Here is a 12,864-nt window from a genome sequence, read left to right as displayed (position 1 = left end):
TGTGGGGTTTAGGTATCAACATGACTATGGCCTCATAGAAAGAATTTGATAATGTTCCATCCATTTCTATCTTTTGTAGTAGCTTGAAGAATGTTGGTATTAGCTCCTCTTTGAAGGTCTCATAGAATTCTGTGCTGAAGCCATCTGTCGTTGGCTCTTTTTAGTTGGGAGACTGTCAATGATTGCTTGTATTTCTATAGGTGAAATAGGGCTATTTAATTTGTTTATCTGATATTGATTCAAGTTTGGCAAATGGAATCAGTCCATAAAATTGTCCATTTCCCTTAGATTTTCAAATTTTGTGGCATAAATTACTTTAAAGTAGGTTCTTATCGTTCTTTGTATTTCTTCAGTGTGTCCTTTTTCATTTCTGATTTTGTTGATTTGGATAGTGTTTCTCTGTCTCTTAGTTAGTTTGGCAATCGGTTTGTCTATCTTGTTGATTTTTCTCAAAGAACCAGCTCCTGGTTTTTGTTGATTCTTTGAATTGTTCTCTTTGTTTCTAACTTATTGATTTCAGCCCTGAATTTGATTACTTCTAGACATCTACTCCTCTTGGGTGTTTCTGCATCTTTTTTTCCTAGGGTTTCCAGATATGTCATTAAGTTGTTTATGTGGGATGTTTCCATTTTCATTCTAAAGGCACTTAGTGCTATGAATATTTCTCTTAGCATCGCTTTCATTGTGTTCCACAAATTAGGGTATGTGGTTCGTTCATTTTCATTGAATTTCAGGAAGTCCTTTATTTCTTCCTTTATTTCTTTCATGACCCATGTGTCATTAAGTAGAAAGTTTTTTAGTTTCTATGTGTGTGTAGGCTTTTTTATTTCTGTTGTTGTTGAAGTCCAGCCTTAGACCATGGTTATCTGATACGATACAAGGTATTATTTCAATCTTCTTGTATCTGTTGAGACTTGCTTTGTGACCTACTATGTGATCAATTTTAGAGAACGTTCTATGTGGTTCTGAGAAGAAGGTATAATCCTTTGCATTTGGGTAAAAAGTTCTGTAGATAGCTGTTAGGTCCATTTGATTCATGACGTTGGTTAATGAAGTTATTTCCTGGCTTAGTTTCTGATTCAAAGACCTATCCTTCAGTTGAAAGTGAGGTGTTAGTCTCCCACTACTAATGTGTGGGGATCGATGAGTGTTTTAAGTTTTGTTAATAGTTATTTTACAAATGTGGGTGCTCTTGTATTGGGAGCATAGATGTTCAAAATTTTGATGTCTTCTTGGTTGACTTTACCTCTGATGAGTATGAAGTGTCCTTCCTCATCCCTTTTGATTAATTTTATTTGAAAGTCTATGTTGTTAGTTAATAGAATGGCTACAGCAGCTTGCTTCTTGTGACCATTTGCTTGGAATATTTTACCCAAACTTTAACTCTGAGGTAATGTCTGCCCTTGAGGGTGAGATGCATTCCTTGAATGCAGAAGAATGTTGGGTCATGTTTATGCATCCACTCAGTCAGTCTGTGTCTTTTTATTGTAGAATTGAGACCATTAATGTTGAGAGATATTAATAACGAGTGACTGTTAAGTCCCTTCATTTTAGCTGTTTTTTACAGTCAAGTGTTTGTGTGGTTGTGATTTTGTGATGGTGTAGTTATCTATTTCCTATATAGTTTTGGTTATATTTTGACCCTTTGGGGTGCAATTTTCCTTCTATCAACTTCTGTAAAGCCGGATTTGGGGATAGGTACTGTTTGAATTTATTTTCATCATGAAATATCTTGTTTTCTCCATCAATGGTTATTAAAATTTTCACTGAGTATAGTAGTCTGGAGTGGCATCTGTGTTCTCTTAGGGTTTGCAGGACCTCTGTCCAGGCCCTTCTGGCTTTCATGGTCTCTGCTGAGAAGTCGGGTGTAATTCGGGTAGGTTTGCCATCATATGTTACTCAGCATTTTTCTCTTGCTGCTTTTTAATATTTTTCCATGTTCTGTATATTTTGTGTTTTAATTATTATGTGTCGGGAAGATTTTCTTTTCTAGTCTATTCTTTTTGGTGTTCTGTGGGCCTCTTGTATGCTCCTATGCATCTCCTTCTTCAGGTTGGGAAACTTTTCTTCTATGATTTTGTTAAAGATATTTTCTGGTCTGTGGAGTCCGGTGTCCTCTCTTTCTGCAATACCTATTATTCTCAAGTTTCGTCTTTTCATGGTGTCCTTGATTTCTAGGGTGTTCTGTGTCAGGAACTTTTCAGATTTAGCATTTTCTTTGATGGTTGTTTCAAGTTCTACGATTGTGTCTTCAAGTCCCGCTATTTGTTCCTCCATTTCTTGGATTCTGTTAGATAAGGTCACCTCTGTGATGCTTGCTTTCTTCTCTGAGGCATCTCAATCATGTTTTTCTTCTGTATGTTCCTTTATCATAGCTTCCATTTTCATCTTCAGATCCTGAACTGTTTTAATGATTTCCTTCATCTGGTTGTTTGTATTTTTCTGAAATTCTTCCAGTGCCTCTCTATATGACTCTTGTCTTTCTTCAACCAGCTTATTTGTATCCTCCTGCAGTTGTTTGCAGATTTTATTAGTTTCTTCCATTATCATCTTCCTTACTAAACATTTGAGGTCATTTTCTTGTATTTTGATTGTGTTTGGGTTCTCTGGGTTGCTTTCATTAGGATTGCTGGGATCTGGAGATGCCAAACTGTTTTGGCTTTTGATTGCATTCTTTCACTGTCCTCTTGTCATTTTGGTGTCTCTGATGTTGGGAGGTAGCTTCTGGCGTCCTTCACAGGTTGAGAGTGGATAGTTGGTGAATGATTATAGGTCAGGTGCCCTTGCCTGTGTGGATCAGGGAGTATTTCCCTGGAACAGGCAAGTGATCTGGTTTCCACTCCTGGAGATTTTGCTCTACACATTAGGCTCCAGACTGAGTCAGCAGAAGCAGGTTTCTGTCTGGCTCCTTTCACCTTACTGCTGTAATTCAGATCAGCTGTTTTGGGACCTAGAACAAGGTCAGCACACAAGCACTCTGGTTGGTCCTAGCTGCCTGTCCTTCCTGTCACTTTGTCCTTCCTGTCAAGACACCAGCTGGGTCAGTTCTTCTGGGCTGTAGCTGTCTTTTAGCTCTGCCTCTAAACACCTCAGAAATGTCTAGCCTCTCCTGAGAGGGAAATCCTGCAGGGTCTGTGGTAGCTGATACAGTTAGGATCTGTCTGTTGGAGAGTACAGGATCAGTACTCAGTAGCCCAGAGACAGGACCGTTTCAGACCGTGGGCAGGCTCCAAGGTCCTCCACGTTCCATGACCCTGTAGCCGGGACCGCTCACAGATCCTTGGAGCTGTAGTCACCTTTAGGTCAGCAATTAGACACCGCAGGTGTGACCAACTTCTCCCGATAGCATGGGCGATCCTGCCGGGCCTGTGGGAGCTGATACAGTTAGGTTCTGTCTGTTGGAATGTGCAGGATCAATACTCAGCGGCCCAGAGACAGGACTGTTTCAGCTCCAAGGTGCCTGGAGTTTCTGCAACCCTGTAACTTGGACTGCTCACAGGTCCTTGGAGCTGTAGTCACTTTTTAGCTCAGCGATTAGACACTGCAGGGGTGATCAACTCACCCGATAGTGTGGGAGATCCTGCTGGCCATGTGGGAGCAGTCCAAATTGGTTTCTAACTTCCCATGTTTACAGGCTCAGTCTGTTGTGACCGGCTCTAGATTGGGCCCAGGATGAACTGCAAGCTGCATGCCTACTCTACCTGTTTTTAATGGACCCTGCCACCTGTGTTTCCACTCGGCCTGGGGGACAGTCACAGTTTGGCATGTGGTGAGAGGAGGAATCTAAGGGTAGTTTTACACTATTCCCTGAGACTCCTCAGGCCAGAGGCTCCAGAATACCAACTCCCCACACAGCGAGTTTGTGCTATATAGGCTGGCTGCAGCCCACATGTGGGTTTCGTTTGAGTGCGTCTGGGTGGTGGGTTCAGGACCTCCGGTCTGTTGCTCATCCTGGGGTCTGGCCCACCAGTGGTCTGCGGAGTTTGGGATCCCACTCACCTACAGTTCTCAAGATCCAGCAGTCTGTGGCTCCATTTAAGTCCCTGGTCTTCATGCAGTAGATCAGAAAAGTTGCATACTGGCTGAGGCCATCTTGGAACCTCCAATTGTCACTTTCTTAATCAGGCCTCTTCTACCTGCTCCTATTTAAACCCCAAGTTAACACTGGATCCTGGTATTCTTGCTGCTCATCGTCTTGCCATCCTTCCCTTCCCAAATCGCACTTGCCACATGCAAACATATTTCCTATAAGTTACCTGTTTATTATCAATTCCTCTTCATTTGGAATATCAAGTACATGAAGTACATGGATTTACATAGGTAGCATCACAGATATTTTCCAAGTTCTTTCTTGAAGTGGCAGGTATTTAACTGTTGCTTAACAAGTTTAGTTAAATAGGGGCTTCTTTGTCACTGACCAATTACAAAAACTATTTAGATATTTAACAAAATATCCAGCTAGTTCTTCCTCAAACACTAAGTGGGAATCACAGAAGGTTTGGGAATCACCTCAGCTTCAACAAAACAGCAGAGACTTCAATTGCATAATTTTCTCTCAAGAAATGTGAATACTATGAAAATTTCTGTGATAAAAATAGTTTAACAACAAAGACATGATTAAATTGGAAAGTGTGGCTTGCTCCTCTGAGATGGCCATTGGTTTTCAGCTCCCTGAGTACCAGGCTGTCATCTTTATTATTTTTCCTCTTATCTAAATAATAAATGAAACATCAGTCGAAGTATTTCATCCTTTTTATAATAAGAATTGCTAACAGATGTCTTTTGGGATGGTGAGGTGTAGAAGAGACAAACTGTTAGTGTATGATTAACTATAATTTTACAGTGAACACCTTAGTAGGGGGTATTTTGCAGTGAGCTCCCTATACCATCCTGAGGTCATTAGTATGCAAACAACCACAGGACAGTAAGAGCATCTTCCACCTCCAGACAGTCCTTCAAATCCCTGTGTTTAGTCATCTGGGTTTTCCTGTCAGCATTCTGATCCATTACCATCTCCTTCCAGTCCCTGTAGCTCCAGAGAAAGGCAACTTTACCTTGGAGATCCCTGTGGAGTTCGGCATGGCCCCTGTGGCTAAATTCTTCATCTACACCATCTTGCCTGATGGAGAAGTGATTGCAGATTCTGCAAATTTTGAAATTGAAAAGTGTCTTCTCAACAAAGTGAGGAATTTATTTCCTAAAAATTCTATTTTAAAAGGAGGGGGTTGGAATGTTTTAAGGACACAGATTTCATATAAGTATACCAAATCCAGTAATTGGAGTTTGCCTCAGTGGCAAAGATGTGTACAGCACCAGAGAGCCATATTTCAATTCACAAACCTCCAAAATGGTTGGAGGTTGAAGAGGAAAGAGGCAAGGAAGTGGGGAAGCAAGAGAGGGGAACCGAATCCTTAATAATGGGCTAACTCAAAGTCCTATAACTTAAGTTTTTATTGTATATATCTACCCATGCACATGTGCGTATGAATGCACAGGATTCTTGAGATGTCTGTTTTCTTCCTCCACATGAGTCCCAAATATCAAGATCAGGACACCAAGCTTGACAGCAGGTGCCTTTACCCACCGAGCCATCTTATAGACCCTTCATGTTACATAATTTCATGCAAGACCAGTAATAGGATCCTCCTTTCAATACAGCCCGGACTACAGCTATTTGCTTCACTCCACTGAAATTAAATAGAAAAAGTTGAGAGATGAATGATAGAGATGACCAGATAAAGTTAGTTGATAGATAGATAGATAGATAGATAGATAGATAGATAGATAGATAGACCAATAGACAGATGATAGATAGATAGATAGATAGATAGATAGATAGATAGATAGATGAGAGAAAGAGACAAATGTAGACACATCTCCAATTAGAATACTGATTTTCAGCCTCACAGTGGTAGCACACGCCTTTAGTCCCAGAAATCAGGAGGCAGAGGTAGGAAGATCACTGTGAGTTCGAGGTCTACAAAGTGAGTCTAGGACAGCCAAGGATACACAGAGAAACCTTGTCTCAGAAACAAAAAAGAAAACTGAATTTTTCACCCCAGGTATAAGACTTATCGTGAAAACTCCATTAAAATGGAATACCTTCAGGACTCCAGAGCACTTGTCGCATTGAGTTCTGATACCAGCACTCTGGTACAAAAGTAAGGCATGACTTGAGGCTCCCATAGCCCCAATGCTGTGGAGGTCAGAGGCAGGAGAATTACTGGGAATTGCTGGCTGCCAGTTTAGCTCCAGGATATTGAGAGTCTCAAGAGAATGAGGTACAGAATGAAAGCAGGCCACCCACACCCTCCTCTGCCCTCTGCTGAACACATGGGTACATGCACCTACACACATGAGTGCTTTACACCACACTCAAGTACTTGCATGTGCACACATACCAAAAATGATATATTTGCAAGACTTTTAGAAAGCCAAAATGGACATTTTTTTGCTTCAGATTTTGACACATCTATTGCTTTCCTAAATCAATTCTAGTGGAGAAGAGGGAGGCTAAGAGCCTCAGCTAAGCTTCTGGAAGTTTTCATAGCCTGGAAAAACAGACATGCAGTGCAGAGTTACACAATGACTCCATGTGCCAGAACTCCTACTAAGCTTGAGTTCCCTTCCCGCAGGTGAACCTAAGCTTCAACCCAGCCCGTAGTCTTCCTGCCTCACAGGTCCATCTGCATGTCACAGCTTCTCCTCAGTCCCTCTGTGGCCTGAGAGCAGTGGACCAAAGCGTGTTGCTCCTGAAGCCTGAAGCTGAGCTCTCTCCTTCTTGCGTGAGTATCAGTCAGCTTCTGCTCAAGAAAGGCCAAGCCCAGAGGCTCTGAGCAGGAGGAGCCCCTGGTGATGCATAAAGCAATGATCATTCAGCCACTAGGGCTCTTGAATGTATGTATACTGCGTTTAATGCTAAGGACATCTATAAGGGAGCTCTACATTATATGATCTCAAAGAACACCTCAGAAAACTTCAGCTAATAAACTCAAGACAAACTAGGAAGTAAAGCAGTCAGTAAGCTGTAAAGCTTGCATGTGACCCAGGCTCTCTGTGTCATTACTGCTCCTATCTTACTCCAGGAGTGGCTTGTCCCTTTCAGATGCTCATGTTGGAACTTTTCAGAATGAAGCTGCCAGTGGGAGCCAAAGGAAACGGTTCATACATATGGAATCTTACACATCTCAAGAGTCTCCCAAATAAGAAAAAGATATGATGTTTTAAAATTTGAAATACAAGGTTCTTAACTTGTTTTGAAATTTCTCAGAAGCACAACTAAAACCATAAACTATTTCGAGGAGTCTCGCCCATATTAATGATAGTGAAACTCTTCATTATATTGAATTAAGACAGGATTTATTAGGAATGGTTACATAGTCAGTGTAATAGCTTAAAAATTATTATTGCCACTGGATAATATCATGTTTTAAAATGTGCGATACATATGTACATTTCAAAAACAGAAATCTTTAGTCTAAATACTGCTGGGAACTTACCAGTCTTGAACAAACACATAAATTAAACCAGAATTTAATTTTATTTAAATTACAAGATTTTTTATGGTGCACATGCAGAAAGTGCTTTAGAAAGCATACAACTAAAAGGTTTTTCTTCTGAATTTTTACTTTCTTCTAATCAATTAAATAAAAGATTTCTTGAGCAATTGTTGTAGCTGACAAATATTTTAAATGTGTTTAGTTTTAAAACTCATGTACTGCTGAAGGGTCTGACAAGAAACAGAAAGGGTGGTTCCTTGCTCCCACCACTCTGCCCTACCCACACTCTTGGTGCCAGTACTTTCAATGGTTGCAGGTGCTTCTTGAACATCAAGTGATTCGCTGTGAAGACATTATTTTCTTTTCGTGTCTTCTATGAAAGAGGACCTCTTGTCTCCTGTTTCTTACAGATATACAACCTGCCAGAAATGCAGCACAAGGACTCTATACAAAGTTCCCACCAGCTGCCTGAAGACCAAGTCCGTTGTATCTGGCCTGGAGATACAGCCCTTGTGGGCATTGGATACTCAGTAAGAAAAGAAAGTGAGAAGGACGTCTATGAATACCTGGACGTAAGACATATTGTCCTCTAACATGCTGCTCTGTGAATTATTTAGGTTTAATGAAACACTATATCAGTAAAGAATTTTAGAGTTGTGCCAGGGATTGAAAAACTGTCTGACCACCCACCTTACATGTGGTAGACCATGGATTCAATTCCAGGCATTCCAAAAACTGCATCTTGGAAAGTGCCCAGTCTAGGCTAATTTTTTCTCTTTCTGTTGAAGAAACTGGCCCAGAATGGGTAAGTGACATTATTATTATTATAATTATAATTATAATTATTATTATTATTATTATTATTATTATTATGTTGTTGTTGTTGTTGTTGTTGTTGTTGTTGTTGTTGTTGTTGCTGCTGCTGCTGTTGTTGTTGTTTTCTTGGGACAGGCTCTCACTATGTAGCTTGGCTGTCCTAGAACTCAGTAGGTAGACCAGTTCGGCCTCAAACTCACAGAGACCTGCCTGCCTCTGCTCTGCCTTTGTCTGGCAAATGCTGGAATTAAAGCCATGCACCACCTTTTAAAAATAGTGTAATTTTTTCAGAAAGGCCCAAGCATATGCCTCACTATGAACTCTGTGCTGCTCACTACATTCTCTGGAGAGTATAAAAAACACAACTGAAACAGGAATCCTACTTGAACATGTGAAACTATCCCTGATTTAGTTACTGTAATTTTTATACACACAGAGTTTTTTCCAGATTTTTGAGATATTTTGCTTCACTAATAATCTCTCTTCTAGGACATGGGTTTAATGGCATTAACCAACTTGAAGATCAAACATCCCAAATCATATGTACCAATAGCAGGTAAAGTAGCAAACCATTGCTTATTTTCAGAACAAAAATAAATGTGAGTTATTTATCATAGGTGATAATAAAATTGTAAAGCACATATAGCATTCATAAAAGGGAGAAAGAGCCCAAACTTACCTGAGCAAAATGTGTTCAAATTCATGCTGGTGCTACAGGGAGGATGAAGGTTGGAGGCTCTTCCTGCTTTGCCTTAAAATAAGGCAAAATGCAACAGTTACTCTAATAGAGAATCACTGTGTGAAGTGTGAAGAAATTTTTGTAGATGTGTCATGAGAAGAGAAGAGAATTCCCTAAGAATGGAGCTGAAGCAGTAATGGGAAAACCAGGGATTGCAAATAGAAGTAAGAACAGTCAAAGAAAAGGCACTGAGTCAAAGGGCACATGCTCACCCTTCATGCTCAACCAGCACTGGCCATTCAAAACTCTATTGTGAGTCACTTTCAGAGTGTTGCACACCATCTCCCAAACTGAGTGGTTTAATGCATAGTTTCCAATGTAATTGTAACAGTATTTAATAGTCAAGGAGAAACCAAACATTAAGCTACCTTCACACTGCAGGTTGTAGCCCATTGTATTCAAGTACTATTTTCATGTCTTCCATTGCCACAGTGCCTCAAATGGTGCATGAAGGTGTAGCTAGGGTTTCTGAAAGACCTGGAGCTGAACGCTTTATAGCACAAACATCTCCATCACATGAGAAGGCACAGCTTGAAGATTCAGTTGCTGAGACCATTCAAAAATATTTTCCTGAAACCTGGATCTGGGATTTAGTCAAAGTAAAGTAAGTAATTTCCAGTTGTATGATTTGGGCAAGGTATGAAATTTTTCTTTGTTTTCTAGTATTACTCTAACTAATGTGTATCATAAACATAGGTAATGACTAATTTAAGAAAAACATACCATATCAACCCATCAATTATGAAATGTATATATTTCCATCACTACCAGAAAAAATGTACATAAAAATTATCATGTACCTTTTTGATCCTTAAAACCATTCAGTAACACCATAACTGAGGCAGTCCTACATGGAGGAGGCCACTAAACTGTTACATAGTGTAGGACATGCAGATCAAAATTTGTTGTATAGTATTTCAGAGATGGGAGTTCAGAGACAGCTTCAAATCTATGTTCCAATTTCCACTAGGACTTTGAAGAGGTCTGAGGCTATGATCTGAGTTTGGAAAACAGGACTACAGAAAGACATTTCAGTTCTCTGTTTGGAGTCCTATTTACACTGTTCACTTCCTATCACTCCTCTGAAGGACTCAAAGGGGGTGGCATTCTGTCGTGGTTATTGGTCACCATCTCAGAAATACCTAACAGATGTGCTCACTTCCTGTGCTTCTCCCTTCCCAGCTCCTCAGGAGTAGCTGACATGGAAGTGACAGTCCCTGACACCATCACTGAGTGGAAGGCCGGAGCCCTCTGCCTGTCCAATGACACTGGACTTGGCCTCTCCCCTGTGGCATCTCTCCAAGCCTTCCAGCCCTTCTTTGTGGAGCTCACGATGCCCTACTCTGTGATCCATGGAGAAGCTTTCACACTCAAGGCCACTGTGCAGAACTACCTTTCTTCATGCATCCGAGTAAGCACCTTTTTGAGTTAAGCTTGTCTAGAGGGGACTAGGACAATTAGTGTGTGTAAATTATAACTAAGAATTAAATGAAAGGAAGGAAGAGACTGTACTAAATCCATCTGCACTGGTTCCAAATGCTTAATTCCTAGACTCTAGCTAAACATATACAGCATTAAGTTTAACAATATGGACTCTACATAAGATGTATTATGTGACTTTTTTGCCAATATTTAAGCAGTACATACTGTACTGACATAGACAAGATGTTTCATGAGGCCTCTCTAGACAACTGGAAGATATAGTCTATGTAGAGGTATGAGGCCCTAATCAGGAGAAAATGGCATACTGTTTACAGTGGGTTTTGCTTTTGTTAGAAGCACGTGCATACTTTAGTAGTTAAAACTCTAGTATGGTAAATATATTGCTGCCATTAAAATAAAACAGAGATAGAGAAATATATAGTTATCTCCCTACTTGTTTGTGTAGATAATGCATTGTGATAGGTAAATAAACTTGTGGACATGTTTGTGCATATGAAATCCATGACATTTTAGGCACGTGTTTTTTCAAAGCACCCCTCCTTATCTTTTTTTAAACACAAATGTCCTTCACATTCTTTCACCCAACCCCCCATGCATAAGTGCTGTCCTTATATGGTAACATTTCTTCTATTTTTCCCCCCTGTGGGGCCACAGGTGAGTGTGGAGCTGGAAGCCTCTCCTGATTTCACAGCTGTCCCAGTGACAAAAGACCAAGATTCTTACTGCCTCTGTGCCAATGGGAGGCACACAGAATCCTGGTTGGTAACTCCCAAGTCTTTAGGTGAGTGAAAAATTTTGTAAGGAGACTTTATCCAAAAATGATGAGTATAGGAAGGTTTCTTAAATTGCTTTCTTCTTATTGGGTTTCAGGGAGAAAGCTTTCAGTCAGGTTACCTTTCTCTTACACAGAGCCTTGGCTGACCTGACCTCTCCCTGTAGAGGAGGCTGTCCTCTAACTCACAGAGATGAGCCTGCTTCTACCTCTCACTGCTGGGATTAAAAAAGTGTACCACCACACCTGGCACAGCTTACCTCTTTCCTAAATACTGGGAAAGCCCTTGCACTGCTCACCGACTGATGATATCTTGCAGATCTTTGGGCTTTGGTGGATGGCAAGTTTATGGCACATCTTAACTCAGTTCCATGGACCATGTGTTTCAGGGAATGTGAATTTCTCTGTGACTGCAGAAGCACAACAGTCCCCAGAGACCTGTGGCTCTGATGTGCCCACAGTGCCTGAAACGGGGAAAAGGGACACAGTTGTCAAAGTCCTGATAGTTGAGGTGAGGAGACCTCCTTGACTGGCAGTGTGCTGAGTCCAGATAGTGGAGCAGTGTTGACCATATATAGATGAAAAAGAAAAGATAATAACATATGATCCTGAGATATGTATGCAAGTAGCAAACCCATGCTTTTAAATCCGTGTATGTTCCGATTTCTTCTCCCTTCCTATTCTCTTAACTGAAGCTTGGGGGATGGTCTATACCAGTTTATCTTCTTAGAGCTATACCTCTTCCTTCTGAGCCTATCACGTGCCCTCCTTTTTATTCTCTTTCCTTATTACCTTCTTTTTGACCTGGCATGCCCAAAATTTCATGTTTATGCCAATCTTGATATGGTGGAAAGTTAGATCATCTGAATCTAGTCCATGGCTTCACAAGTAAAGAAATTGTCACTCAAAAAAAAGTCTCCAGCATTTTTGTATTTGCATACTTAGTAATTTCTCTTGTCTGAACATTCTGTCTTTTTGTCCAAGCCTGAAGGAATTAAGAAGGAGCACACCTTCAGTTCATTCTTCTGTGCATCAGGTGAGGACAGATCTCTTGCAATATTCCTGTAAGAAAACCAGGATGCTGAATACCTTCTAACTGCTTAAAAATGAATAAACAGGAAAACCAAGAGCCTCATAAAGGTCATTTACTTGAGGCAGCTATCAAGGGTATAGTCATAGTCTCATGGGAACTCAGAGCTCATCAAAGCCCTTTTCTTTGGAACAAAAAGATGTTTTCATCTAGCTCATCTCAGTTCTTAGAAAGTTATGGGTGGGGGATAGCAAAAAAGAACTCACAATTGAAATTTTCTAAAAAAGAAAGGAAGGAAGGAAGGAAAGAAAGAAACAGAAAAAAGAAAATTGGGAGAATATAGACAATATCTTCAAAATGACTATATATATTATATATATATACACTCAGATCATAAATAAATGGATACAAAGACATCTATGAATGAGTAAATCCCACCCTCAAGCCAAATGACATCGTGATGTGTACTCAGCATAAGATTTCTTTTTAATGGATGTTTTTATGACTTGCTCTTTTATCCCTGCTCGTTGCTGGAAGCTGACTATTGCAATGGAAATATAGCAGC

The 12,864-nt window shown here is 40.3% G+C and overlaps 1 protein-coding gene across 2 annotated transcripts in view; it reads left to right on the top strand.

Moving 5' to 3' along the window:
• The window catches only part of LOC311588227 (murinoglobulin-1-like), a 212,462-nt gene that overhangs the window by 106,506 nt on the left and 93,092 nt on the right, over nt 1-12,864 (top strand). For both annotated transcript variants that reach the window (XM_084765705.1, XM_084765706.1), the window contains 9 exons: nt 5,024-5,181; nt 6,636-6,785; nt 7,910-8,071; nt 8,805-8,871; nt 9,487-9,658; nt 10,237-10,465; nt 11,152-11,278; nt 11,659-11,780; nt 12,254-12,305. In XM_084765705.1, coding sequence (XP_084621831.1) covers nt 5,024-5,181; nt 6,636-6,785; nt 7,910-8,071; nt 8,805-8,871; nt 9,487-9,658; nt 10,237-10,465; nt 11,152-11,278; nt 11,659-11,780; nt 12,254-12,305 — 1,239 coding nt within the window. The remainder of the gene's footprint in view (nt 1-5,023; nt 5,182-6,635; nt 6,786-7,909; nt 8,072-8,804; nt 8,872-9,486; nt 9,659-10,236; nt 10,466-11,151; nt 11,279-11,658; nt 11,781-12,253; nt 12,306-12,864) is intronic.

This window comes from Acomys minous (assembly GCF_964271855.1).
Source record: "Acomys minous genome assembly, chromosome: 17".
NCBI lineage: Eukaryota > Metazoa > Chordata > Mammalia > Rodentia > Muridae > Acomys > Acomys minous.
This window is presented reverse-complemented; position numbering and strand designations above follow the sequence as displayed.